The sequence below is a fragment of the Aspergillus glaucus genome, assembly GCF_001890805.1.
Source record: "Aspergillus glaucus CBS 516.65 unplaced genomic scaffold ASPGLscaffold_12, whole genome shotgun sequence".
NCBI classification, from domain to species: Eukaryota; Fungi; Ascomycota; class Eurotiomycetes; order Eurotiales; family Aspergillaceae; genus Aspergillus; species Aspergillus glaucus.
In genome coordinates, this window is record NW_019170464.1 from 842789 (window position 1) to 870691 (window position 27903).

General features: G+C 48.5%; 12 protein-coding genes and 1 non-coding gene across 13 annotated transcripts; 7 read left to right on the top strand and 6 right to left on the bottom strand.

The window, feature by feature from the left end:
* Positions 1–367: 367 nt before the first annotated feature.
* On the bottom strand, positions 368–1704 carry ASPGLDRAFT_127905 (uncharacterized protein; the record flags this gene model as incomplete). The annotated part of the gene is made up of 2 exons (XM_022540750.1): positions 368–1354; positions 1423–1704. The coding sequence occupies 2 exons, from the start codon at positions 1702–1704 to the stop codon at positions 368–370; spliced, it is 1269 nt and encodes a 422-aa protein (XP_022400342.1).
* Positions 1705–2059: 355 nt separating this feature from the next.
* ASPGLDRAFT_127923 (uncharacterized protein) lies at positions 2060–2770 on the bottom strand (the record flags this gene model as incomplete). The annotated part of the gene is made up of 2 exons (XM_022540752.1): positions 2060–2361; positions 2416–2770. 2 exons carry the CDS (start codon positions 2768–2770, stop codon positions 2060–2062), a joined length of 657 nt encoding a protein of 218 aa, XP_022400343.1.
* A 118-nt stretch (positions 2771–2888) lies between these two features.
* ASPGLDRAFT_36368 (uncharacterized protein) lies at positions 2889–3478 on the top strand (the record flags this gene model as incomplete). The annotated part of the gene is made up of 2 exons (XM_022544680.1): positions 2889–2894; positions 2936–3478. 2 exons carry the CDS (start codon positions 2889–2891, stop codon positions 3476–3478), a joined length of 549 nt encoding a protein of 182 aa, XP_022400344.1.
* Positions 3479–4581: 1103 nt separating this feature from the next.
* Positions 4582–5843, bottom strand: ASPGLDRAFT_173189 (N-acyl homoserine lactonase family protein). Its single transcript, XM_022542789.1, has 3 exons — positions 5227–5843; positions 5013–5172; positions 4582–4961 (listed from the first exon to the last, which is right to left on the bottom strand). Exons 1-3 carry the CDS (start codon positions 5781–5783, stop codon positions 4794–4796), a joined length of 885 nt encoding a protein of 294 aa, XP_022400345.1. The 5' UTR covers positions 5784–5843; the 3' UTR covers positions 4582–4793.
* A 262-nt stretch (positions 5844–6105) lies between these two features.
* On the top strand, positions 6106–7820 carry ASPGLDRAFT_74994 (NAD-dependent succinate-semialdehyde dehydrogenase; the record flags this gene model as incomplete). Its single annotated transcript, XM_022549768.1, has 3 exons — positions 6106–7168; positions 7229–7561; positions 7629–7820. The coding sequence occupies 3 exons, from the start codon at positions 6106–6108 to the stop codon at positions 7721–7723; spliced, it is 1491 nt and encodes a 496-aa protein (XP_022400346.1). The 3' UTR covers positions 7724–7820.
* Positions 7821–8297: 477 nt separating this feature from the next.
* Positions 8298–9561, top strand: ASPGLDRAFT_1493467 (alcohol dehydrogenase family protein; the record flags this gene model as incomplete). The annotated part of the gene is made up of 4 exons (XM_022542027.1): positions 8298–8345; positions 8399–8479; positions 8536–8842; positions 8892–9561. The coding sequence occupies 4 exons, from the start codon at positions 8298–8300 to the stop codon at positions 9521–9523; spliced, it is 1068 nt and encodes a 355-aa protein (XP_022400347.1). The 3' UTR covers positions 9524–9561.
* A 748-nt stretch (positions 9562–10309) lies between these two features.
* Positions 10310–11662, top strand: ASPGLDRAFT_26529 (DUF2252 domain-containing protein; the record flags this gene model as incomplete). The annotated part of the gene is made up of 1 exon (XM_022543574.1): positions 10310–11662. One exon carries the CDS (start codon positions 10310–10312, stop codon positions 11660–11662), a length of 1353 nt encoding a protein of 450 aa, XP_022400348.1.
* A 309-nt stretch (positions 11663–11971) lies between these two features.
* On the top strand, positions 11972–13351 carry ASPGLDRAFT_48203 (uncharacterized protein). Its single transcript, XM_022546845.1, has one exon. It carries the CDS (start codon positions 12225–12227, stop codon positions 13119–13121), a length of 897 nt encoding a protein of 298 aa, XP_022400349.1. The 5' UTR covers positions 11972–12224; the 3' UTR covers positions 13122–13351.
* Positions 13352–13874: 523 nt separating this feature from the next.
* On the bottom strand, positions 13875–14435 carry ASPGLDRAFT_36374 (uncharacterized protein; the record flags this gene model as incomplete). Its single annotated transcript, XM_022544681.1, has 1 exon — positions 13875–14435. One exon carries the CDS (start codon positions 14433–14435, stop codon positions 13875–13877), a length of 561 nt encoding a protein of 186 aa, XP_022400350.1.
* Positions 14436–15791: 1356 nt separating this feature from the next.
* On the top strand, positions 15792–17765 carry ASPGLDRAFT_48206 (purine-cytosine permease family protein). The gene is made up of 4 exons (XM_022546846.1): positions 15792–16264; positions 16313–16536; positions 16587–17346; positions 17402–17765. The coding sequence occupies exons 1-4, from the start codon at positions 15869–15871 to the stop codon at positions 17537–17539; spliced, it is 1518 nt and encodes a 505-aa protein (XP_022400351.1). The 5' UTR covers positions 15792–15868; the 3' UTR covers positions 17540–17765.
* Positions 17766–22273: 4508 nt separating this feature from the next.
* Positions 22274–22344, top strand: ASPGLDRAFT_t101. The gene has a single exon. It is a non-coding gene; the product is annotated as a tRNA-Gly (tRNA).
* A 343-nt stretch (positions 22345–22687) lies between these two features.
* ASPGLDRAFT_48213 (uncharacterized protein) lies at positions 22688–24205 on the bottom strand. The gene is made up of 3 exons (XM_022546847.1): positions 24171–24205; positions 23121–23951; positions 22688–23037 (listed from the first exon to the last, which is right to left on the bottom strand). Exons 1-3 carry the CDS (start codon positions 24171–24173, stop codon positions 22903–22905), a joined length of 969 nt encoding a protein of 322 aa, XP_022400352.1. The 5' UTR covers positions 24174–24205; the 3' UTR covers positions 22688–22902.
* A 449-nt stretch (positions 24206–24654) lies between these two features.
* On the bottom strand, positions 24655–27227 carry ASPGLDRAFT_82953 (putative G-patch domain protein). Its single transcript, XM_022550194.1, has 3 exons — positions 27070–27227; positions 26762–26995; positions 24655–26701 (listed from the first exon to the last, which is right to left on the bottom strand). Exons 2-3 carry the CDS (start codon positions 26965–26967, stop codon positions 24736–24738), a joined length of 2172 nt encoding a protein of 723 aa, XP_022400353.1. The 5' UTR covers positions 26968–26995; positions 27070–27227; the 3' UTR covers positions 24655–24735.
* Between the last annotated feature and the right edge of the window lie 676 nt (positions 27228–27903).

The following is a 27903-nucleotide window of genomic DNA, read 5'->3' on the forward strand; positions in this document are numbered from 1 at the left end:
ATATATGCTCTATCCAGACCTTGAATTATTTAATGGGACCAAAGAGCAATTGAAAGAGCAATTTTATAAGGCCATGGAGGATGCATGGGAGAGTTTAGGACAGGAATTTTTTGATGGGTTGGTAAGGTTGATGGAGAACCGTATTAATGCAGTTTTAGAGGCAAAGGGGTGGTATACACATTATTGATTAAATTTTTATTATATTTTACCATTTATATGCTACTTATCTATGGGGAAAAGAAATGTTTTGGCGATTATATATATTTTCGTAGTTGCGGGAAATTACGTAGACTTTTGTCCTAGAACTATACTACAAACCGAAATAATTGTAGTTAACTAATCATAAATCGTAGTCATCAACCCCAGCTTAGTGAAACGGACACCCCCCAGTCCTCCCCATCTTATACTCCTCCACAAACCCCTCCATCGACTTTCCACCCCTCCCCTCAAAATACCTCGGCCCAACATCCTCAATCCGATACCCACGGGGATAATACCTCTCCCCCTCATCCCCAGGCAACGGCCGTCCAAGCACCCAAGTAACCCAAGCAGTCGGACTCCACCGATTCCAAACAGACGGCTTAACATAATACGGCGCAGCATCCCACTGCGTCATGAAGATACGGTTATCCTCATCCGGGGTTTCGGTAAGAGACATGTAGCGCATAAAATACGGTCGCGGAGGGGTTAAATAGCGCAAGACGAATCGGCGGGTATTCAACAGGGTAGAAAAGATCGTAGTGTAGAGTGGTGGTGGGGCGTCATATAACATCGCCCTCCGAAGTCGATCGTCCATCATGAACGAGACGAACTTCAAGCCCACAGGGTGCAGACGCTTGGGTAACATGTACACCAGCATGGCTGTCGTTTGGTCCGCTGTTTCCCTGTTCTTGACATGAGGGATCATACAGCGTTCTTCATACGCATCACTCCAGGTAGTAATTTCCTCAAGCCAGTGCAACCCATCCTTAAACCCCGAGTTTCCAGACGGAAGACGCTCATAGTCAATCCCAAGCGCATCCCCAACACTCTTCCAAAACGTCCCAATCGCACACCTCTCCAACCCATTCAACTCCCTCCACTCAAAATTCCTAATAAACCGAATCGGCTGAATCGCAAACAAACCCAGCGTATAAAGCATGTCATCTTCGCGGATAGTCCCCGACGCGCGGTACGCGGCGTGTAAGAAGCGCGTTCGCGCGAGGGACGTATATGCGCGTTGTGAAGACGGGGAGTGCGCGATGAACTCCTGGATGAGCGCGGTGGTGTCGGCGTAGCGTTTCAGGGATGTTGCGGGGTGCGAGAATTGGGTTGTTTTTGTTAGGACGGTGGATATACTTGGGATGCCGTATGTCTGTGCTTTCGGTGTTAGTAGTCTGTTATTGTTTATTTTGGGGGGAGGGGGTAAAGGGAGAGGAGTACCCTGAACAGCGCAAACTGCAACGCCTTGATATAAATAAACGGAAACTCCAACTGCGCGAGGACTTTCTGGATTTCCCACGCTTGGTCGTCTGTCATGCGCGAGAAGGAGTCGCGGGTTGGGAAGTGGTAGTGTTTGTGGAGGTTGTGGTGTCGGCGGAAACGGAGGAGGGAGGTTAGGATGGGGTAGGCGAGGAGGAGGGGAGTGATATATATGAGGAGGGTGTCCCATGTAGGGATTTTGGGGGTCTCGGGGGAGTATATGGAGGTATTGTTGTTTTCCATTATGGATGGGTGGTACGGGGTACGGAGTGGTTGAGAGGAAGGTTATATATATCCGTTTGACAGCTTCCCCGCAGCCGAGGACCAACCAGAGGGTGTGTATTGTTGTTATGAGGCTGAGAATACGCCACAATATATATATTTTTTGGGGGTGCTTTGTCTAGCCGGACTCCTGGCAGTAACAGGGAGAATAAACAACCAGGATAGGAAATACATATACGATCAACATTTACGGTTGAAATCACTCCCTATACATGTCAGGTTTTACATTCGTGAATACACCCAGATACACCTAGTGACTACTGCTCCAGCTGCCTCCTTCGTCTCCGGCCGCAAATTCTCCGACTTCCAACAAGTCTCAAAAACCTCGCTTCCACCAATTCCACCTGGCCCGATCGATGCCAAGCTTAATCGCGGAGAATTTCCAGACATAAAGCTCCTTTCCCCAGTTTCTCATCCAAGCGGCACCAGCGGGGACCTGGTATTCCACTTCATTTGAGAGATATGATCCTGGGTCGAACGCCCGGTTTAGTGTTCGGAGCGCGAAGTCTTCAAGAGGAGCAGCTTGCACTCGAGTAAGATGTGCGACAAAGATATTCAAAGAGATCCATTCTTGGATACATTGGTCGAGGTCTTTTTCAGGGCCAGGTTGATCTGGTCCTAAAAGTCGAATCAGCCATTAGGTCACTTCCTCATTGGTAAATTTCAACATACCATTCCATCTTTCGCGCGCGTTATTGGCAAATTTTCGTTGAAACCACTCGTTGCGAGGATGGGGGAGCTCCTGCACAAGCAACCGGGTGACTTGTGCAAGGTCGCTAGAATCCAAGGGCGAAGAGATGGCGGCTTCGAAGACGACACCTTGAGAGTAATCAAGTGATTCCTCAAGGTCCTGTTGCGACTTGATCGTGGCTATGACTGATGGAGCGACCGTCTCGACGCCGGAGCTGGGCAGTTGCTTCAATGCCGACAAGACATCTTGAATAAAGCGTAGTGATTGCTCGGCGTTGAGCTCGTCTCCGAAATCAACTTGCCACTCCTCGAGATATTTCGCCGTCCATTCATCCATCTCTTAAATTCAGCACGAGGCTGACATTGCGTCACATTATGGAATACACGTTGTACCTATACGAACTTGATTTTTCTAGAGCCACTGGGACTTTCCCCTTCTGGATGCCGCCGCTTTTATGAGGGTGCTCAGGGGCCTGCTCAGTGTAATTCCTGATCACACCAGGACATCACCTACTACAAGACTGATGAAATCCCACCTATTGACAGCATCACCTGGGACCAACTCATAACCTATCTCAAAGCCGGCTATGATCCCCGATTCTGTGGCACTTTAGACGCAGCTAAAGACAACATCAACAACGGCACCATGGGCGACGCGCTTGCTGTTTTCGAATCCTTCTCCCATTTCATCTTTAAGTTAAACAAAGAGTCCAAGATCCGCGTCGAAGACAATTACCCGTTCAAGCATGAAATAAGGAAAGAAATCCACAAACACCTGTACGCGACCTTGGATTCCTACCAGGCTGCCTTGGGTGATTCGACTAAGATGAAAACGGCGTGGGACGCAGTCTTGTCTGTGCTGAGTCCCGCCAACGGCTTCTATGATACAGCAAAGACCACCATTTGTAAAGAATTCTACGATTCCCTTACAAAGTATGTCATCCAGTGTGGAACATTGAACAAACAGACCGCGTTGGTCCTGGTCAAGGCCTGTCCTAAGGTGAATTATTATGACGAAGGCATGTATGGAAGGTTTGCAAAATGAGGGAGCAAGTTTTATGAGCCCAGTCAATTTTCAAGGCAAATCTGGACTGCTAGTTTGGATATAACGGATCAGAATTTGTTGGAAAGGAGAATCAAGCAGGCGGTGCATGCTATTCTGTACATGGCTCATAAAGCTCGGTGATTTTTTGTGTTTACGAGGGAAAGCAGATATGGGTTGAAATCCTAGCCCGGTGCATTTTATTGGGGTTGCCTTACTCAGGTTGCTCACCCATCGGCTCACCCTCTGCTCAGTGATCAGGTTTACTCAGTAAGCAAAAAAAAAAAAAAGCGGCGAGGGGTGAGCACTAAAACGGAAAGGGAAAGCCTTCAAAGCGTCGAGAAGATCAAGTACGTATGCTTGACTCTTGGCAGTGCTCTGCCTAAGTCCTTAGTATATGTACAAAGTACCAAAAAGGACCAACAAGGATCATGAGCCCTACCCCTTCTTTGTACCTACATACAGATCAAGTATTCTACTGGACTTATCTTTGAGCCAACAGGTGCGCAATGATCTCCGGCCCGGTTTGTCCGTCGATAGTGCGATCTACCCTCCCCGAATGATGATCCAGCATCCTTTTACTATGGCCACTGCATACATGTATTATGCACTTTGCATTTGTTTTGTCTCTTTGAACTTCTTTCACAACAACTTCCTTTTGCAGCTAGTTGATGGCCGCCAGATTGTCTAAAGGCGTCATCTAGACCTCCAAACAGTCTGGGAGGCCTAGTGGCAAAGAGACTGGCCCAAGAGGATCCGGGCATCCGAGATCCTATGTGAAAATGATAATGTTGAAGTTTTCGAGCATATAGTGAAAAAAATTTGCCAAGATAAAAACGATTATGACTTGACCGAGCTCCTCGAGTTTTCCACAGAGCGCAGAGTTCCGATATCATCGAAAGGAAGGACTATGGAAATGATCATAGAGAGGCAAGACGTGGGCATGGTTTATACGGTGCTAAAGTGCAACCCGCATATCAAGATCACGGAAAATCTGCTTAACGCTGCGAAGAGAAAGTCAGGAGGCAAATCAGTAATTTTTGATGTGGCTTTTCCATATCAAATGAAGAACGATGGAGGAAATTGAGCAGATGCAGATGCATGTTCCTTGGATGAGATTGCATGATTTTATTTGTATTTAGGAAGTGACTGTTAACCCAATGCATAGTTCTTCAGAAAGCATTCTATAAAATTTATTGCCTGTATTTTGCTCGATTCCAACAGAAATGCAGCACCGGTTGGTATCATCCGGCATGGAGCCCTCGGGGAGAAAAGCGAAACGAGACTGGCACGGATATATGCTTCAAAATCATACAATTCAGGTAAAAACTTGAGCTTGCCTCTGAAGCGCTAAAAAGGTTTCCTTATCGTGCCCGGGAATAACTTGACCCTTGGTAATCCGCTCAAGGTGCTTGAGACGCTGGGTGCTCCTGAACCAGGCTGGGTGATCTCTTGCCAACCATCCTTGGGGAATGCCATCACGCCACTATTGTGAATGTTAGATAGCTGCAAGCGTCGTATAATCATTATTACTTACATTCTCAATGACATGGCAATGGTCACTGATAAAGAGGAAGGTACCCGTCTCAAGCATGTTGATTTGCATTCCAACCAAACCATCCGTATGCCCGGGCAAGTGGTGGAGAGTGATGCCCTGACAAAAGTCCAGGCGCTCATCCGTGAAGGTTTTCCAGTTTCTGTAGCTATATTAGACCCTCGTAAAATTCAGTGAAAGAACGGAGCATACATACAACGACAATTCAAGGTAATGTCCCAAATACACTCCAGCATCAGCCCCAGTGGCGACGGACCAGAACGCAGATAGCAGTTCTTTCTCATGGACCCAGACCTCAACTTCTTTGTTGTCCAGGAACTCGTCGAGGCCTCCTGCATGATCTAAATGAAGATGGCCAATAATGATCTTCTTGATATTCTCGATTTTGTTGCCCGTCGCCTCGACTGCTGCGCGGAGCTCGTGCTGAGGTTCATACTTGACACGAGCAAAGATATCAGATACAGCCGGGCCCCAGACCTTGGGATAGTCCTTGCCACAGCCGGTCTCCCAAAGAATCAGACCCTCATGGGGGTGGTCGATCAAGATGCAGTACATGGGCATCTCTCGTCGTTTGTTAACGAAAGATTCTTTCTCGTTGCTTTTCACGCTTGTGTTGCCGCCTCGAACCACAAAACCTTCGTCACACTCAAGCCAACCAACTTCCAAGACGTGGAACTTGGTACCTGGTGGGCAGACATTCGACACAGAGCTAAGAACAGCACCTTGTTGAAGTTGATTCTGGATTGCGGACATCGTTGCAATACTGAAGGGGCTTGGGTAATGATATAGAAATATGAGAAAGAGAAGGATGTGAGACAAGAAACAGGGGGGAGCATTTTGCGTGAAAACATCTCCAAAGATTCGACAAACTCTCTTACGAACCCCGCATCCTTAGTCACATCAAGTGGAGCGATGATCCTGGAGATCTTGCGGGGGCTCGGGCTATCGGTTACTTCTGTGTGGTTATATGGTCATTCCGAGATATAACAATACCCTAGATTCTCAACTGAGACTTGTCCGTACTTCAAAATTAAGAGACTCTATCTCAGGAATACTTTCTACGTGAATTATTACAATGGCGCCGCTTGCAAGTCTTTCGAATCTCAAGAGGCCTGATCTCTTCCAGCAAAAGGGCTTCATCGCAGAATCATGGGTCGATTCCGTCAGTGGTTCTACATTCAATGTCGTCAACCCGGCTACACTCGAGACCATCGCCACTCTGCCGGAAATGAACGCCACTGATACTGCGAAAGCAGTGACTGCTGCTCACGAGGCATTCAAATCCTACAAGAAAACATCGGCACGACAGCGAGCTCGCTGGTTGCGGCAATGGCATGCTCTCTGTATGGAGCATCTCGAGGATCTTGCTCTTATCTTGACGCTTGAAAACGGGAAACCGCTCGCAGAGGCAAAGGGTGAGGTGATGTATGCTGCGTCGTTTCTCGACTGGTTTGCTGCCGAGGCTGAGAGGACACACGGAGAGGTCGTGCCCACCGCAAATCTCGGCCAGCGTATTATGACTATCAAGGAGTCTATTGGGGTCGCAGCGTGTCTTGTGCCATGGAACTTTCCCATTGCAATGATTACTCGCAAGGTTGGTGCGGCGTTGGCCGCGGGATGCACGACGGTTTGGAAGCCAGCTGGGGAGACGCCTCTCAGTGCCCTTGCCCAGGCTCTGCTGGCACAGGAGGCCGGTTTCCCAAAGGGCACTGTCAACGTGGTCACCACGCTGAACAATGTAGCAGAAGTTGGGGAAGCACTCTGCAAGTCCAAGCTCGTCCGGAAACTCAGCTTTACTGGGTCGACTCGGGTTGGAAAGATCCTGGTTGAACAGAGCAGTGCCAATTTGACAAAACTTTCACTTGAGCTGGGTGGTAATAGTCCGTTCATCGTGTTCGACGATGCCAAGGTGGAAACCGCTGTTGACGCGTGCATGCTCGCCAAATTCCGGGGCTCGGGGCAAACCTGTGTGACGGCAAATAGGATTTTTGTTCAAGAGGGAATCTATGACCGCTTCACTTCTGCATTGGTGGAAAGGGTTGAGAAACTACAAGTGGGAAATGGTACAGACAGCGACGTGGCCATTGGCCCTCTGGCTCATGAGCGTGCGGTTGAGAAAGCCTTGGCCCATATAAAAGGCATACACACCGTCCCTTTTAACCCTTGAATACGATCTGCTAACATCAATTGAAACTCAGACGCCACGAGTCGGGGTGCCTCCATTCTTCTTGGGGGAGAGCCATCGAAGCCCAACAACCTCCCGGGATATTTCCTCCAGCCAACTGTCTTGAGCGGCATGTCCATGGAGTCACTGACCACGACTGAGGAAGTTTTCGCGCCTGTTGTCGCTCTTTTCCCTTTCAAAACCGAAGAGGAAGTAGTGGAAAAGGCCAACGACTGCGATGTTGGTCTTGGCAGTTTCATCGTCACTGAATCAATATCACGCATGTGGAGAGTTGCAGAGAACCTCGAGGTCGGCATGGTCGGTGTAAACCTGGGCATGCTAAGCGCTTGTGAAAGTCCATTTGGAGGTGAGTTCAGTGTTTTCGAACATCTTCCCAGCTATCTAGTGATGTGTCACTAACAGTCCGTGTTAAGGCGTCAAGGAGTCCGGTTATGGACGCGAAGGAGGACGACATGGAATTGACGAGTACCTTACTGTGAAAAGTATTTTGATCAATGTATCGTCTTGAGATGTTTCTTTTGGACAGGAGTGGTGGCTAATACGGTTTAAATACGATATGCTATATCTTGTAAGTCAAAGCTGGTTAGATTCCGTAATGAGAAGAGAGTAAGCGTTGTATTTGGCGCGCTGCAGAGTATAGATGCTCTGACGATAGGACATCACAAGGAAATTTAGAATAAAGCCGACTACCCCGGGTGTTTGAGCCGCGATGTTGGGGTTTGAAGCACAACCCCGCATTCTCTTTAACCTAAATGCCAATCCATATCGAATGAAAAGTTCGGTCAAAAGGATGAAATCTTGCATCCCTCAACCCCTCTCTTTAGGTCTGCAATTAATTGTCAGAAATATCCAGGTCAGCAACTATATGGCCGTTCAACACGGTGAAATCTCCACATCTCCCGGCTATATGCAATATCCGACTCACAGCCGCGGATCGTTGTTATGAACTATAAAATACGATTATCCATGAGATCATACAGTAGATTAGACATAAATAGTATGACTCTTCCTGCTGGGAAGAGAATGGCTAAATTGATCACTCTTGGCTTGTTTTATCACTTGAAACTAAGTCCCCTGTAATCATGCCTCCTGCAACTATGCGTGCTGTTGTCCTGAAAGGGCCCTACGAGGTAAAGTACCACCTACCGAGCCGATTTCTCAAAACTGACTTTGTTTGGCCCAGGTCGCTGTTGAAGACCGACCGTATCCTAACATCCAGGAGCCAACTGACGCCATTTTAAAGGTGTCGTCCACAGCACTATGTGTGGGTAACATATCAACATGCACCCGGTCCTAGTACATACGCTTATACGCAGACAGGGTTCTGATTTGCACTTCTATCGCGGTCACTTGAAATGTCCCGTCGGTTTTGTGTGTGGCCATGAGTTTGTCGGTACTGTCGTCGAAAAGGGAGAAGCTGTTCAGGACTTCGCTCTCGGGGACCAGGTTGTTGTTCCATTTTTCACTTCTTGTCAGGAGTGCTATTACTGTGTGCGCGGCCAAGCAAGTCGATGCGCAAAGGGCGAGCTTTTTGGGAACTCGACACCAGCCAATACAATCGACGGTGGGCAAGCTGAATATGTCAGAGTGCCCTTGGCACAGACAACCTGTGTTAGAACGCCTAAAGGTTTGTCAGAAACGATTAACGGTCTGAAAAAAAAGCTAATTGATGAAAGGCGTTCCCGAGGACCTCCTTGTTCTCATGGCAGATATCTTTCCAACCGGATATTTCGCTGCGTCACGCTTCTTGAAGAATCTTGAGCCGCGCGATCGAGAGCAGTTCACTACTGTAGTCATCGGTTGCGGCCCCGTGGGTCTCTGCACGATCGCATGTGCGCTCAGCATGGTCAAAACTGTATACGCAATCGACTCTGTTCCGGAGCGGCTCGCAGAAGCCGAGAAGCTAGGCGCTATCCCAATCAACTTGAATGATGATCCCCTGGGCAAGATCAAAGCGGCTTCCGGAGATCGCGGGGCAGATGTGGTGATAGAGGTCGTTGGGCATACGGATGCTTTCATGCTCGCTTTCGATATGATCAGACCGTGGGGCCAGATCAGTTCCGTCGGTATCCATACGGAGCAGATTTCTCTGAATGGTCTGCTGTGTTACGGTAAGAACGTCACCATGGCCTTTGGTAGATGTCCTGTGCGCAGTGTTTTTGGCGAGGCATTGAAGCTGTTCCAGGAGATTTACCCCAAGGTCGCCTTCTTGGGTGGCAAGACGATGGCGCTCGAAGATGCACCACAGGCGTATAAGGACTTTGAAGCGCGGAGAACTAATAAGATAGTTTTTAAGGTGGATGCTTAGGGAGATGTAGATGTGAATAGGAGTTCGGGGGATGGGAGTTCTATAGTTCGTTATATTCTTTTGATATTATTGTTATAGTATAATCCACTATTATCTTACACCGTGGACTTTTGTTATCCTCTGGGAGGCATTGCGTGAGGGGCAGAACTGTACGGAGTCTGCGGCTGAGCACCCTATCAACACAGGCCAAACAACCTATCAAATGGAAAAAGCAAAGGAGAATCCTGATCCTGAAAACTGCAGGTATGAGATTCTAATCCGAGTTCTTGCGGCCTGGGTTATGACTTATGGGTTTAGGCAATGCAACTTACTGGTTTCCAAGAGACGAGTGAAGAGACCAAAACGCACTCTTTCAACCATCCTTGACTGAATCATAACCAGTTACAGTTGGCAACCCTGATTCACAACCAAGATATCAGTGGCTGATTTTTACAACGTCTATCCCGCCGCAGGTTGGATGAAGGGTCATAGCTCGCTTCGAATACAGTTCTAGACTTCTCCCCTCTTCCCCTTTTTCGAGGACGAGAAATTACCCGACTGGCATTGATTGCTCCATTGTCATCTCGCAGCGGTTATGAAGCTGCGCCACACTGCTAGGTCAAACCGTTTTATCCACCCGACTCTTGGCTGGTGCATGATCCCAATCACAGAAGCCCTAATGACAGGTAGTGGAGCCCGGCCAAGATCTTGTTTCCGCGCCGCCAAGGGGTAAGCACATATATCTACCGGGCAATCCATCTTGTCCTTTCAATGAATCAAGAAACCATTGAAAAACAAATACTCATGATGACCGTCGAACGGTCCTCCATCGAGCAGCGAGGCGAGGAGATCCTCAACGTCTTCGGCGCCGCATTCAGTGACCTTCTTGCGGCAGACCCTACTGCATTCCAGGTCAAGTTCCGCAAGATGGCGGCCTCGACGTTTGCCTTCTACCGCGGTAGCACGTGTCTCTTCTACCACGATTTGCAGCAGGGGCAGCACGGTGGCCCGTACCTGAACGACCAAACAAGCCGGATTTGGATCCATGGCGATCTACACGCAGAAAATTTTGGCACGTACATGAACTCCCAGGGTCGGCTAATCTTTAACGTCAACGACTTCGACGAGGCATATGTCGGCCCCTTCACCTGGGACCTTAAGCGCTTCGCCGCTTCGGTCGCCCTGATCGGATACGCGAAAGCGCTCAGCGACAAGCAGATCGCCAAACTTGTCCGGACGTACGCCGCAGCCTACCGTGAGCGTATTCACAACCTGGCCACTAGCAACAATCAGAACGAGGTGCCTCGCTTTACCCTGGACACGGCCAGGGGCCCGCTACTGGAAGCGTTGCACTCAGCTCGCGCGCAAAATCGCATCGGGCTGCTTGACTCGATGACCGAGATCCATGACTTCGAGCGGCGCTTCACCCTAGGCGGCGGTGCAGTTGAACTGGACTCTACCACGCGAGAAAAAGTCGCAGCTGCCTTCCATCGCTATCTGGAGACACTACCCAAGTCGAATAAGCGCCGCTCCGACAGCGCCTACCGCATCAAAGACGTGGTGGGACGTCGTGGTGTCGGCATCGGCAGCGCAGGCCTCCCATCGTACAACATCCTACTTGAAGGCAACAGCGAGGCCCTGGAGAACGACGTGGTAATATACATGAAGCAGTCCCAAGCCGCAGCCGTCTCCTCACACGTCACAAACAGCGCGGCCTCCGACTACTTCCACCACGAAGGTCACCGGACAGTGATCTCGCAGCGCGCACTGCAAGCGCATGCAGACCCATGGCTCGGTTGGACCGAGATCGATGGCGCAGGCCAGCTCGTCGCAGAAGTTTCGCCGTATGCGGTGGACCTTGACTGGTCAGACATCAACGACCCGGAGGAGATGGCGATAGTGGTTGCCGACCTGGGCCGGGCCACTGCCATGATGCACGGGGCCGGAGACGACGACAGAAGGCACTGGGAACTGGTGCCGTTTTCGCCCGAGAAGGCTATTCATGCAGCCATTGCGACTGACGAGGACCGATTCGTGGACTTGCTTGTTGAGTTTGCGCATGAGTATAGTGCCCAGGTCCGACGTGACCACCACATCTTCGTGGACTTGTTCCGTAATGGCCGCATTCCGGGGTTGTCTGTTGATGTTGACAGTGATTAAATTCTTATTTGTGTAGTACCTAGCCTCAACAACAGACAAACCTTAGTATACAAATCATCCCCGCGCAGTTCATCCTAAGGCAGAAACCTGCGACGGTTAGCGGGGCGCTTCACCGCCTTGCGCCCGGTTATGGCAATAGCTCTAGGTGGGCTATATATAATGCCTCTTATGTCCGGCCGGATTGTTGACTTTTCCACTTCTATAATTCTCTTATCCTTATTGCTCTTTGATTCTCTCGTGCATTTTTTTGTTGGTCCTCTAATTCTAAGCTCTCCGGTCTCACATCCAAGCTCGGCGGCGCCAGTATGTATAAAAAATATGTCAAAATCTTCATATACGCTTCCGTGTTTCTCTTTGCCTCCAATGAGATTGAGCAGTACACGCACATCAGTGATCGGTACCCGATGGCGTGTAACATCGCGAATTCGCTGATCTGCGTTGTCTTTTCTTTACTATATAGTAATTACATGTGATCTGCACTGGAGGGTGTTCCCCAGCAACTTGAGGTATAGGGAAATCCACCATATCCCGACCTGTTGCGGCACGGTTACAGAAGGAGGGGATGCTAGGTGCCAGCTTCTTCTTCAACAGAAATGAAGGCGATCGTAGCAATTCCCAAAAGTTCTTTTCCGCCATCACAGTCCAGTTGATGGCTCATTTTCGAGAGAAGGCCGGCGCAGTCCGGCTCGCGCTGGAACATGAATCGTGGATTACTTCGAAAGCGTTTGGACCGCAATTCCGAGATCTTGTCTACCAGCCCCTTACGAACGTACGCTGGCAAAGACCCATTGTTCTGGTAGTTGATGCGTTGGATGAGTACGAATCCACGGACGACGAGGATATCCGGTCCATGCTTAATATGCTGCCCACGTTAAAACAAATCGATTCAGTCAAGGTCACGATATTCATAATCAGCCGTCCGGAGTTGCCAATCCGCCAGGAAATCCACAAAATACCAATCGAGGATCATGACCGTCTAGTACTTCAAAACCTGTCCTCCGCCCTTGTCAAACACGATTTGACAGTTTTCTTCCGGTTTGGGTTCCAAAAGATTTTAGCGGAGCGTGAGGGTGACATTAGCTCGGAAGGATGGCCTGGTGAAGAGACCATCTACATCCTTACTGAAAAAGCATATCCTTTATTCATCTTCGCGTCGACCATATGCCGCTTTGTTGCAGATGAAACAGAAGACCCAGAGGAGCGTCTGGCTGGAATTATGGAATATTATCAAACAACAGGCCATGCTAGCCAGCTGGATCAGACTTACAGGCCGGATCTGAACTATCTCCTAGCAGGGAAGTCTGAAAAGGACTTTCTGATGTTGCTGAAGAGATCGGAATCCGTACCGTTCCCTCTTTCTTTGTCTACCAGGATGGTGCAAAGCGCGAAGAGGTGCTTGGTGTTAATATTTAGGCCCTCCAGGCGATGGCTAACAGGAATAGCTGAATACGGTGACTGAGGAATATGGGGCGGCTGAGTGCTTTGGACTTCCGGAGGGGCTTTTGAATGTCGGAAAGGTGGATATGGTTCAAGGATCGCAGGGCGCGCGAGAAATAAAAAATTAACAATAACACCATGGATCAGACCAGACGATAGAGAGCTGTAGAAGGTATCCAAGGCGTAGGCAGAGCTGGAGGACTGGCTGCCAACAGTGATCCATTCCTGCCGAACCCATTCAAACGCAGTGGTGAGGCCCATTACACTGTAATTACCAGTAGAGTTGGTGATGCTGTACGCTTGGTTTTCACTAAGAATACTTGCAAGTAGGGTTACTTCATCTTCATATGGGCTATGTGTGTTCAAATAACTAATAGCAACTACCATGTACAAAAGGAAAGAAAAAAAAAGAAGCGAAGGTGAAGAGTGGATAAATGGAAAAGAAATACAGGAAGTATACAAGTGTTATTCACGCCTCTATCACCATTGTAACTACTTAGTCATTGGTAGTGACGCCACTGGGCAGCTGGTGTGTCCAAAAGTATGTGTAGATATTATTATTATCGCCGCCAGTTGAACTCGTTTGCCCACTGCCACGAAGATAAGCGACTAAGGTCATGGAGCTGGCTGTGGCGGCTGAGTTGGGGTAGGGTTTAATACAAGCTATTGAGCAAGTTATGAACAAAAAACATTCAAGCAATACTTCTCTATTGTGGGTTAAGAATAAATGCAATGGCTATTCAATAGATGCGTCCTACCGTCTTAGCACCTATCCTCAATCCTCATTGTCTATAGAGGGCAAATCCGGATGAGGCCTATAACACCCCCTCACCAGTATACAACACCCACACTCAACCGTACAATGTCCCAAAACTTCCACTTCCTTCCTCTCATCCTCCTCCTCCCCATCTTTAGCAGGCTTAAGATACTTCCCCAAGGGCCTCTCACAGCACCCGCAAGTCCGTCCACAACAGCCCCCACTAGCGGCGCATTTCTCACGCTCCAGTCTCCAAGCGAACGTGCGGTTATGTCGGTCCCTGTGGCTGCGCAGGAGAAGAACCTCATTTACAGTGCCGACATCGATGGGCCGCGTCTCGATGAGCGAGGTTAGATGGATCTGGTGTTCCCAGTAGTTCTCGCGCAGTTTGATGAGTTCTTCCTCCACGTCTGGGTCTAGATCTTCTGGTTCCGCGTCTGATGACACGACGGTGTATTCCGAAAGATTATCATCATAGCTGTAACTCTTTTCTTTCTGCTCTTCTATCAGACGACGCTGGCGTTGTAAATTAGTCTTTCCGAGCCTTTCCTCGTCCAAATAGGGCTTAACCCAGTCCATTCGTGCTTCGTAGGAAGTTTCGAATTGGGATCTTATAACGGAGGGAATCTTTTCGTGAGCTCGCTCAAAATTATGCTCGTATTCTGGTTTCTCTGGGGCCTTTGGTCTCTCTAGAATCTTCGGCTTCTCTAAGCACTTCTGGCACTTTGATACGAATGGAGCTCTTTGTATAGCTAGAGGTTTTGTTGTTGCTGGAAGCATCATTATAACGAGGCTCTGGGGCCAGAGATATTGGTGCACGCAGCTGCAAGCTGCCGGGGGCGGTGGACGTAATGCTATAGCCGGTGACTCCAGCTATAAATGATGGCGCAGCTAGAGGTGCTGGAGGAAATGGCACAAGTATTTGCAACGGCACAACTAGGGCCGGAGGTGACTATGCAACTGGAAACGATCGACATGAGGGTTAGAGTCGCAACGGACTTGAGGTGGTTTTGTATTCGAATAGTGCAGTGGTAATTATGAGGGCATTTTGTGAGTTGCATGGTTAGAATCATCACCACTGACCACTTCAAGAAGAAAACACAAGTTAGCCCGGAAACAAGCTCGGGTTACCCATGGTTCATGACGTGAAAACCAAAGTCTCAATTATTAGGGCACCGGAGTATTGTCAACATATGCACAATCCTGCCCGTCGGACAATATGTGCCTCGAATGTAGTAACACTCGCTCCGACGTTTCTCTCTCCTTGCATAAGTCTCACATACCAGTCGACGCATTGTTAAGCTCAAAGCAGGCAGTGATATAACCAATAGTCAGTGCGGAGTGCGGGCCAGTGCGCGGTATGCTATGCGATTCAATCGCTCCGACAGGGAATTCTGCGCACCGATTTGCTGGAAACCCAGTAATCAGTAAGCAAGTACTTGCTCTCTGTAATTCTGGGGAAGAATTTGTGACTAACAGAAGAAAGGGGCTAAAGTGAAATGTCAGTGATCTCCATTATATTTCCGGTTTGACTGCAGAGATTCCGGGGATACTGATTGGATCACTTCCACATCCAGATCCTCGAGTTGTGGTTGTACACACTCACAACAAATCACGTTGATTGTCCTCGAGGTCTACCCCTAATAACAAAGGTAGGTAGGCCAGACGGGCCGACGGTTACCCGCGCACTTTGCATGCTTGTGGTTGGTGTCGCGAAGGAAGGATGGGTGTTGATTTTTTTGCTCGTGATGGCTGTGGAATGCGATGCCTTGGTCCGGGAGTAGTGCAGGGTGTGACACGGCGGTAGATAAAGTGATGTCAAGGCCGTTTCACTGAGTAACGATGGCGTCTCGTGGAATATTTGGACTCGAGGCATATAATCCCTAGCCAGCCCTATCGCGTTTCGTTTGGGTTTTGAGTACTTGACTTTTTATACTCATGTACTCGAGTTAAGAGAAGGCATAAGGTAACGGCAATTTTATCATCTCTTTTCCATTCCTATATAAACGTCCATGGGACCAGACATCGAAAAGGACCAACAGGTCCAACAAGTCCGCACCGACAGCCAAGACGACCCCGAACGCGAAAATCCCCCCACAGCCCTAGACCCCAGGTCACGCTACGAAAAATGGGCCGAAAACATCAGCGGCCTAGAAGTCCGCGGCATCGAGCCCATTCCCCTCGAAGAGCGCCGAAAGCCCACCGCCTGGGCTGCGCTGGAGATGTTGGTTATGTGGTTTAGCATGGGCATGGCGATAAATAATATTACTGCGGGGTCTATGGGGACGCTTGTTATGGGGTTGAGTTATAAGGATGCGGTGATTTGTGCGGTTTTTGGGAATCTTTTGGGGAATGTGGCGGTTGGGTATATGAGTACTTGGGGCCCGAGGAGTGGGAATCGGACTCTTGTATGTGTCTCCGGGGGTATCGGTATGGTTCAAGCTGACTTGTTATAGATCGTGGCGCGCTATTTTATGGGATATTACCCCAGCAAGGTGTGCTGTGCGCTCAATATCCTGACGAATCTTGGATACGGCATGATGAACTGCGTGGTCGGTGGCCAACTCCTCTCCAAAGTATCAGGAGGGCACGTCTCCGTCATTGTGGGGATCATTATCGTCGCCCTTGCGAGTTGGATCATGGCCACTTTCGGCATGAGTGTGTTCCAGTTCTATGAAAGGTATTAGCCCAAGAACTTCTGCGATTCTGTTACGCTAACATGTAAATTAGGGTCGCATGGCTACCTCAATTAATGGTCCTCTGCATCATGATCGGAACAGCATGGCCCCAATTCGACTTCGACACCGCATCACTCGGATCCCCAGAGCAAATCAACGCAAAGCGCCTATCCTTCTTCTCACTATGTTTCTCCGTCAGTCTCGCATGGGTCCCTATCGCCGCAGACTACTACGTCTACTACCCACCCGACATTAAGCGCTGGAAGACATGGACCGTGACCGTAATCGGATGTTTTTCCATGATGATAACGATCCTCATGGGCGTTGGTCTCGGGACCGGCGTCGCGCATAATCCGCAATGGGCGGCGATCTATGACGGCACGCCGGGGGGGTTGCTGATGGCTGCTTATAACCGGCTTGGGTCGTTTGGGAGTTTTTGCGCTATCGTGAATATGGTGGGTGTGGTTTCGAATAATGCGCCTGGTTCGTACTCGATGTCGATGAATTTTCAGATGTTGGGAGATTTTTGGCAGAGGATTCCGAGGCCTGTGTTTACGATTATCACCACCGTGATTTATGCGGGCTGTGCTATTGGGGGACGGAACTCGTTGTATCAGATCTTTGGCAACTTTTTGCCGTTGATTGGATATTGGGTCGTCATCTGGCTCATGATTGTGATCGAGCAAGATGTTTTCTTCAACCGAGGTAGGGAATACGATTGGTCCATCTGGAATGATCGGAGGAAACTACCTGTTGGAATCGCAGCCGGTGTATCGTTTCTGGTTGGCTGGGCTGGGGCTATTGTTGGCATGGTTAGTACGCCCTATTACAATCAGATGGAAACCTTTGGCTTACTTACAAATACAGAACCAAGCATACTACACCGGACCCGTCGCACAAGCCGTTACCGGTGGCTGTGAATTGGGTATCTGGCTTGGGGCAGGCTTTACGATTTTTGCCTATCCTCCGCTAAGAATGTTGGAGTTGCGGTTCATCGATCGATAAGTGCGATCAGAGAGTGAAATGTGTGAGTGGCGGTATTTTTAGTCGCATAGCAGTCGTTTTTGCATAGTTTAGCGCCAATAGAAGGATCTTTGAATCATGATGTTTGTCATGCGCGCATAGAGACTGCAGTGGCTGGGATTGTGGTGTTGTATAACATGGACGTTATGTAGTACACTCGTGCCAGCGGCTAGACTCTTTATTGTCAGTGAGAATAATCCATAGCCAGGATGCGAAGACCTACTCATCCAAGCCCACGAACATCCCGGTTCGTTTCTCTGCAGGGGCCGTAGCCAAGAGAAAAAAGAAAATGAGACGGTACTCTTTCTGTTCAGAGTATGTGGTTTCTCAGAGCTCTCGCTTATATTTAGAAAGCATTCCACATGAATTGATATCGACTGTCCTCTTGAAATACAAGAAACAATTCTCGACAACAACCCTAACGGTATTCCGGACCAACCCCACGACCCCCACGACCATCACCCAGTATTGGCGTCCGCAAGTCCCCGTCCGCCGTTCGCTAGGATATCCCAAACTAGAAAAAAGCTACAGTCAGCACGATGGCTCAAGAAAAAGCATCCCATCCCATCGCGGAATCCGAGGGCTTGACTTACCGGCCCGCATCACCTCCCCACTAAAATCCAGAATTCGGTAGCAGGAAAGAGCGAAGAGGAGTATTCTGCCTGCGTTGTATACCCAGAACCCGAGTTTAATCCATATCGGTCTCATTTGGTGTTGTTGGTTTTTGCTTTGGTTGTTTGGTGCTGGGGTTGGTTTGACGGACGGCGCGGTGCGGGTGTTTGATCTGGCGAGTATCTTGAATTAGTCTCTGGAGTAGAGAGTGTGGTGGCTTGACTCGCTGTAACTTTGACTATTGGAAGCCCGAGCAGTGCGCAAAGGTGGGTTAACTTGATCGTTCAAACACGGGGAAGAAGAGAAGAAGAAGCGGAGGCGGGGGAAGAAGTTAGTTACGCTCATCAGGTGACTAGGTTCAACATGCTCAACAACGTGTATTATAACACCAGACCTTCTTTTTACTCTTATCGCCGTTTACTCTTCTCCCCAAGGCCTTCAAAAAAAATAAAAGCAACAGCGTCATTGGGGGTTCCATGGAACAGCTAACCTTGTCGCGGTTTGAAGGACTTGGAAGCTTGGATCTAGGTTCAAATCTTCACCTGCGCATGAAACCACACATTGGAGCTCTTTATTGTCTTAATCCTTGGGTAGTCTTATTCCCTCTTCTAGCCGTAAACCATTTCAACCCCCACAGATATCTGCCAGTGTGCCTTGAAATCGACATCGATTGTCAATTTGCCTTCCATCTGTTATTGCTAGGATCAGCTCTTGTGTTTGATGAGGGGATCTGGTTCGACAAATTGTGACGGCGGTTTTGGGTGTGCTAAGAGAAGTTCCAGGTTGGTCTCTGCACGGCGTAGGTCCTGGGGTGCCGGGATGGAGGATATTTGACTTATTATTGTAATTTGGAGCTTGGAAAGTCTAAAGTTTAATGGCAAAGTGACGATGCGGTTTGTTTGTGTTGTCGAAGGGGAGGATGATGAAGAGGAGAAAGAGAGGAGAGGAGATACCTACTTACCACCTACGCCCATCATGTGACTGGACCAGTTCCTCATGAAACGCTTTACTCTTCGACTACGATGACCAAGACCAATTGAGACTCAGGCTTTATTTTACGTATATAAAGCACTACGTAGAGTATCCTGATCGGTCTCAATCTCTTGATCTGGCAACGGTTTGGACACCGAAAAGACTCCAGAGATCAGCGTACGAAGAACCAGCGCCGTAGTACTGCCACTCTAGCTATCCATCATTCTCTAGCAAGCTAATCCGCAAAAAGCACCGTATAACAGACGTTTATTGTAGTAGCTTTATCCCTTAAAATACATCACACCATCGACGAAGAGGTATCAGACCGAACGGCGGCTCACAGCACGACGGCCTGTCGAACATCAAAACCAGTTAGTACAATGGCACAGATGGCACAGAAACAATCCAGCATCAATAACGGAAGATGAATTGCTCTTTCTCAGCCTACCGCTCTGGACGTAATCATACCAGAGTACCACTGCTCTCCTTCCAATCGACAATCTGAAGGTGTAGGACGGTGTTTTCGGTCATCTGTTTTTCTTTTTTTTTTGTCGGCATTTGCTCTGATTTGCTACTGAATCCGATTTGATTGAACGGACTTTGGTTGTAGATTTGGCTGGGGTGCCCTGCGTTAGCTTCAGGTCAAGTAGGCCCTGGTGGGCTTCGGATTGGGGGTTTCGGATAGTGTTAATGCGAATAAGGGGCATGAATTACTAGTAGTAGTTGAATTGTTGGTTTGAAGATGAAGATCCTGTTTGAGGCAAGAGGTAGATGGTGAGAGTGAGGATTATGAAGATGGGAAACGAGGAAGAAGAGGGAGGGATGAGGAACTCCAATAACTACGGTCATCATGTGACCTCCTCAATAACACGCTTTATTCCTCCTGGTAAAATCAACAAGAATACTGCTTAATCCTTAGGATTTAATAAACTCGAGACACCGTCGATGAATTAATGAGCTATTTAAGAATACCAAGTTACAATAAAGATCTCACATCTAAGACAGAAGAGCACGAGAGTCCGCAGTAGGACGATAGTAATCAAATTACGACGGGCTAATAAATTATAATAGAGTTTCCTGCTAAATATCAAGGACAGAGTCTCAAGAAGCCTCTTTCATTGCTAGTATGCTTAAAAGCAAGTTGAAAACAGAGCAAAACAAGCAGATCCCGAAGGCAGCACCCAGCCAACGCCCATCACACACAGTTTCCTCCTTATACGCGGACCTTGTCTTCTTTGCGATCTTTCATCCAGCGGTCGAACTCTACCAGAAACTAATCAGTACAATGACACAATAGCATAAGCGTCCACGGTCAGTCATTGCAAGGCTGGGCTCACTCTTCAAGCCCAAGTCAAAAGCGTGATTGGCAGCACAGTACGCATATAAACAAAGCGTAATCACAATCGCACCCTTTCAGTTAACTAGCAGTAATTTGTAGTGCGAAGTTTCGTCCATTGTGTTTAGGAAGGAGGCTAGAGTGTCTCGGAGTTATTAACCGGGTAAACAGGTCTGGGGAAATGCTGGCGTAGAAAATGGCTTGACTTACATCGTATTCGTGGTGAATGAAGAGATTACTCGGAATAGAGGATGGAGCAATGATGGTGAGGAAGATGAAGGGGAAGATGGGATGGGGAGGAGAAAAGAGAAGAGGGAGAGATGGGAACTCCCTCGCTCGCCCATCATGTGACTGACCTGCCTACCTCGACAACACTCTTCTTCCCGGATCAAATCAACCATAGTACTGCTCGAGAATGAATTTGTTTATATTCACTCTCGACCCATCTCAACATAACCCCCTTATTCAAGTACGGCGACAGAGAGTAGACATCAAATCCCAATAAGTATCCGCACACAAATCTCTATTATCCCTCCTCCCAAATCGATCTCGTAGTTCATGTCGTACTTTTGCAGCCTTCAATCCGCATGAAGGCGCCGGCCACGTCCCTCTATCCATCGATTGAACTCTACCAGAAACCACAGTCAGTGCCTTAACACAAAAAGGACTCCGCGAGAGCAAACTTTTGACTTACTAGCCTCAGTGTAGTCGCAGATATAATGTGACACTCGAGAAAAGAGGAAGAACATGGTCAGAAACACAGCGTCTCTCCAGGTAAATAGCCGCAGATTCAACCAGGTCATTGCTGGGGGGTAGGAATGTTGCGGGTTGGCCTCTGGCGTGTTTGGTGAGTAGTGCCGTGAGTAAAGATGGTTTGATTGACGGTATTAAGCATGTGCGTTGGATGTAGGAGAAAATGGATGAGGGAAATGGGATGAGGAAGAAAGAAAAGCGCGAGCTTCGTAGAATCCCCCTCTCATTCATCATGTGACCAAGCGCATTCACTTTCACTCTTCCATCAACTTGATCAGACAGAAGATTTTTCAAAAACGAGTATTCTTATCCGTTTTATCCTTCAAATACCAACATCTCGTCAGTAATCTACACAACCGATTTATTGCGATCCCAACCCTTCTATATCACCATCCCCTCCTTGCCAAGCACCATGAAATACAACCGCCACCTCCTTCTACTTATCACGTCGTTCTTCTTCTGGAATATGCAGCGCTTCGCTAGAGTAGAAATTGGTACGACCTATACAACCCATCCAGGTCATCGATATCGACTAACACGTTCCAGACTTTAGGGATACCGGGGATGCAAAGCTTCCTATAAGAATGACCAATATAACAAAGGGTGAGGTCGCATATATCTCTACATGAATATAGTGGGTGTCAATTAAGTATGGTCTTTATTAGTTCACATCCGAGATTGAGCTTCGAAGAGAACCCAAAACCCAAGCCTCCCGCGCGCGCCTGTAGTGTACTTTACAAGATTCGCTCTGAATAAACACCAACCACAATACTAACCGATGCGCTCCATTGTCAGACATTGAGGGAAGAGGGCAGGACGACAGTAATATAGCGCACATTGAATAAAGTGGTTCAACCTTGCTCAATGTACGAGAATATAACTCTATCGTTCAAATAAAGTAAAAGTCAGTAAGAAGGCTTTTTAAAAAAAAAAAAAAATCCGATATCATACCACCATCTCATACAGTCAAGTTTTAGGGCTGTAACTTAACATGTGGTCATATTGAGATAAATATCTAATAAGACGGATACTAATATCAACTAGCATCGTTGGTCTAGTGGTAGAATTCGTCGTTGCCATCGACGAGGCCCGTGTTCGATTCACGGACGATGCATTATTTTTTGTTGCTTTTTTCTGCGCTCCGTTCTGCTCCGGCAAATTGGTTATGATTGAATGAATCTTTATTTCTTTTTTGCTCCTTTTCTTCTCAAATAGGGATGGAATGCTGAGTTACTTACTATTGTCTCCATTGAATAGTTGAATTAAACCCAAGTTTGCACAAATACGCTGGATATATATCTTTACGGAGTACATGGTGGCATGTGGAGTATATGAGTAGGAGTATTGAAAGATAGAGTAATTCTTAGCTATTTGCTATTTGCGAATAGACTTTTATGTCCTATACAAACTACGCTTGTTCCCAATAACGAGAGAGAAAAAAAAAGGGATAATAAGTACTAGGAAAGGTAAATGACACCAAGTATGTAGATAAGAAAGATACAAAAATGGAAGATAGAATAAATCAAAACAAGAAAACCGCATGATGGGGGGTATTATGCAAATCCAGAGACAACAAACGCCAGAACACGGTGGCCATCGCTAATGATTAGGAAAGGAGTAAGAGAGCGTAGGGGGCATTAAGCAGGTTATTTTGGGAAAAAGGGACCGGTCGTCACGACGCAGAAGGATGAGGGGCGATAAATGCATTGATGACATGGCCCGGCTCCCAACCCTGGTCTGGTAATGACGAGTGTCCTCTAAGGACTTTGCCTAGATATGCAATTCTGACTGTTTGATGTCGGTCGATCTGCACGATAGCAAACAAGTGTCAGCCCAGTTTATTTTATTTTATTTTTTTGTCACAGGAACAAGGGAAACCTGGTAACATACATCGGCTTCCTGTCGAATCTTGCGCGCAATGAAACCAACACTTCGATTCTTCCCAACAGACACGACAAGGTCCAACCCACCCCTGTCGCTAAGTCGAGCTCTCACACTAATAAGATCCCGCTCGCTGGTCTTGCCCTTCTCATCCCGACGTTTCTCAAGATCATCTGAAATAAGCTCATCGCCCGACGCGTCGTCATCGACCAACTTAGACATATCATCGTCATCCACGTCGGAGTAATCATCCGCGCGATCCGCTTGTACCATATTCTCCGGATCGCTCACAATACACTGCGGCAACCGGTACAACACGCCTTGTTCATCATAGCAGCCCTGACAGACATCACCCGTAGGAACAGTAATACCAGCAGCATCAATGATACTCTGCGCCGTCGCAAGGTCATTATTCTCACGCATGAACGTAAGCGCAGCCGCTAGAGCAGCCCATATCTCCGACCGCCCCGTCACCCTCGTCTCAAAGAACTCCTGTCGCTCCCGATCTAGTTGAGCGCGCGTCCATGCCCGACGCTTGCTGTACCAGACGTGCGGACGGATCGGCGCATTGAAGTGCTCACTCAGGGGGAACTGGTTGACCGGAGGCCCGCGACGACGAGTCGTTGGTCTGGCGATTTGCGAGGCGGAGGTATTGGATACAATGGTGGAAGTTGTGGCGGCGTGAATCTCGGGGGTAGGCGAGACGTCTGTACATTGTTGCTGTTGCTGTTGTTGTTGTTGTTGTTGTAGTTGCTGTTCTTCGGTGGTGGTGATACCTCCTGTCGCAATCGCATGTGGCGGTTGGTTACTATCACGCGACAAAAAGGAGAAGCAACAACCCTACACGATTTCCGTTAGATTTCTAACTATTGGACTTTGAAACAGATAAAAGCCGGGAAAAATCATAGACAGATGGAGCTGTCAGGCTCGAGGGTGGAGCTGCGACAAACGGGAGAATCCTCCGTGCAGGAAGAGCTATGGTAATGATAACCAAACCCACGAGTTCGTTCTAACGAAAGCCAAGACAGTCGGGCAGTAACAGGTAAACTATAGACTTACCATCTTGTAGAAGCCAACGACGAGACCCCATCAGCCAGCAGAAAAGTGAGTTAAAAAAGGAATGCGTGAGAATGACCCGAGAAATAGACAAAAGAAAGAATTCAAGGAGGTGGTGCGATGAGGGGAAGATGAACGAGGATTAGGACGCCATTACGTATGTAGCAGATGTAAGTAAGCCCCGGGCAGCGATCCTTGCAGTTCACCTGTTGTACTGGAAATGCTTGCAAAAATGAGTGAAGGAGAAAGACTTGGGAAAAAGGAAGGGAAATAAGAAGAGGAATTGAATCCCGATCGACATTCAACCACAGAAAAAAAGATTATGAAACGCATTGACTCGAAGGAAAGCCTTCTGAGTTTACTATTGAGATGTACCAAATCTCTCCAGTATCGTACCATACCATACCATACCATACCATACCACACAGGTCATTACCGATACGCAACGGTTACGCGTGACATGTCAAATGATAAGCTTTGCTCCATTAAACAAGCTCGTTTAGTGCCGAGTATCACATCCACATATAATTGTTCCGGAGCTATACAGTGTAACATTACAAGATGGAAGCTACTCCATCTCTTCATCTTCATCTTCATCGTCACTCCCGAATATTGCTTTGAACACCGCCTCTCCCGGTCGTTCAGCTTCCAGAGCTTCATTGCGTTCTGGCTCCACGACTACCTGCTCTCTTGCAGTCTCAGTACCCATTTCTGCTCGACCACTATCCACCATTAACTGGTTCAGGACATCTCGCGAGACCAATTCCTTCGGTCCGGTGTGAGCAGGGGCTTGGTAACCCGCGGACTGGAAACGGTCACCAGCAGCGAAAGGTGGACCTCCCGGCTGCTGTTGTTCCTCAGGGTCTTGCTGTACATTGGAAGGCGGTTTCACATTGAACCGTTTGCACAATAAACGGCCTGGATAGAACGATATCGTGCTCCGGGTCATCGGACCAAACATGCCAATTTTGGCAGCCGCCACAGCAGGATCTTCAGGCTTTTCAGCAGGTGTGCTGAGTAGCGGGTTATCTGAAGACGATTCCGCTTCGTCTGACGAGCCCTTAGGACCGGACGACGCGGATGTGAACCGCGATGCCATGATACCGCTCACTGGTTTAAAGACTTCTGCGGCTCGAGCAAACTCGTGTAATTCGGAAGCCCACTCGTCGGTCGTTGAGCCGGGAACTCGTTCGGGAAGTGTGTCACGAAGCCCAGCACGTACCTCGATGAATGACCGGTAGCGGACGCGTTTGTCGGGGTCCTCTGAGTAGGGCATCCATCCGCTGACTGCTCGGGTCAATGCTTGGACGGCCAGCTGCTTATCTAGTTTTGGAACCAGATCCCAGAGATCTTGTCGTTTCTGGGATTCTGACATTTCGTAGCCTTTGGGTGCCTTTTCGCCTAGAGCTGGCGGTAGGTTCGTTTTCCCGGTTAACTTCGCTATCCTTTCTCGGGCTTCAGGGGTCATCCAGTCGAAGATGGATTTTGAAGGTAATTGCGCCTCCCCTAGAAGCGCAGCCCGAGATGTAGGATCGAGCGACGAGGCTTTGGCAGCGTCTGCCGCAGAAACGTAGTTGGAAGTATTCCTCTCTTGCGACAAGGTTTTGCTGGATTTCCAATCCGAAGGGACTTCCGGTGCATATCGTTTCTCCTGGGATGAGATGGAGAGACTAGCCAGGTCTGCAAGTACAAATCCATCCAAGGGTAAACGACCATCGTGACATTTCCTAAAGCGGCCAGGATTCCTGGCTGCCATGGCTTTCTTGGAAATGAAGACTGGTTTGGTGCTCACGAGAGGGTTGGATGCTGAACCGGCAGCTTGTCCTACCCCAGCTTTCTCCTTTTGCTTCTTTTTCTTCTTGTCTCCCCCGATGACGCGGTTGTAGGAAATCTGTGGACCGATAGAGTAGGGGTCCTCGTCGTCCGATCCAGTATCGTTCAAGACACCGACACCAAATGCGCCGCGACGTGGCCCCTCTGGCTTGGATGGTTTTTGCTTCCCAGGAGCTTCCAATCGTCGACCAAAGAACGGATCCGAATCTTCTTCATCAGAATCCTTTCCTCCAGGGCCATGCGACTCGTCCAAACGGGCTTCCCCTTCGTATCCCAATCCCTTGTGATCGTTTTTCTGGACAAAGGCAATCATAGGCGGGTTATCCGGTGCGAACAGGTACGTCTCGTTGCTCTGGGCAGCACGGTCATCGAGATCGGCTCTCCGTCGCACTTTGGGACCGATGCCTTGACCCTCTCGCCACCCCATCTTCTTCAACAGTTTGACACCTATAGTCTCACCACCCGTCTTGAGCAAATCCATCAATCCCGCACGGCGCATAGTATCGGTATCCGTAGACCCAAACCCAGCAAAATCACTGCTCGTCTGAAGCTCCCTTGCCTCCTCAGCCTCGCGCAAATCCTCCTCATCCATAAAATCCTCCGCCCGTTGCTGCGGTTTCGCATCTTTAGCCCGATTCTGTCGCGAAGACACAAAAGTCGCAGGGGTCCATCCTTCCTTGGACCCGGCGGTGTTGAAGTACCTGAGCAAGAAACACTTTTTAGTGTCGCTGTTCCATGCGAAGGATGGATCGTGAGCTCACCCGGCGCTGAAACCACCGGTGAAGGCGCCATGCAAGCGTTTCCTTCCCCGGTCATCGGTTACTTCCTGTTTCCAGATTGGCATGTAGGATCCATCGTCGCGCACGCTGGGATCGAGTGGGGGGAGGGGCGTTCCGTAGAGGGCGTAGGGAGATTGGTGGGCTTGAATATCGGCCTCGAAGGCTGCGCGGGTTCTTTTGCTGGCCATGGTTTATAGCTTAATGGGGGGACTCATTCTGGATGGAGATTCCATGTCGTCAGTTTTCAAACTTCTCACGAGTACCACAATGGTGTAACAGGCACAACCCACCCTGTGCGATATCAGAAATGAAGGGATGCGATCTGAAACACGCTGGAATCGAGGTGATTGAGAGAGTGAAACACTGGCGCAACTGTTTGCAGAAGAATGAAATGACGAAGCCGCGTGGTGGGACATGTACCGCCACGATGAATGTGGCTAGTGGGCTTACTACTCCGGAGTACAGAGTAACGTAGAGCCCATAAGAAAACATTAATGCAAAAATAAAAAAAGAACTTTCAAGAGTCATGAGAATTATGCTGTCAGTTTCTCGTGACTCGATTTGTGCCCAAGTCAGCTGTACTCTGTATCTACAGTCCTCCGTAGTGTACCGATGCAACTGTACATGTCCATCGTAATGTCTGCCGCAGCACATCAATTCTATTTATTCTCTACTCTCTAATTAAGGCGTGAGTTCTCTTTTGTATACATACTACTGTACAGTGCTGTAAATAGAACGCATGCCCCTGGCCCCGTTTTGTTTCTCCGCAGCCGCATCTTTGCTTCGTTTCTCATTATTCTCTCACTCACCACCTTTCACTCTCCTCTCTTCTCCATCTCATCTCTCCCTCTTTTTTATCTATTGTATCTACTCTTCTCAATTGCCCAATATTCTTCTCTCTCTTCTTTTTTTTCTCTTCTATAACTCTTTATTGACCTCTCCGAGCCTGACGTGACCTAGTCAGCTCCCCGCTCCCCGACCGTCTGCAACCGTTGCCCGAGTCGTTCTCTTATTCCTCTTGACTCTTCTTGGCTGGTCTTACTATTCTATTCTATCTTCTGCCATTTCCTTAACCAACCCAACCGATCGATCGAAACATACCATAATAAACTGGTTGACTGCTC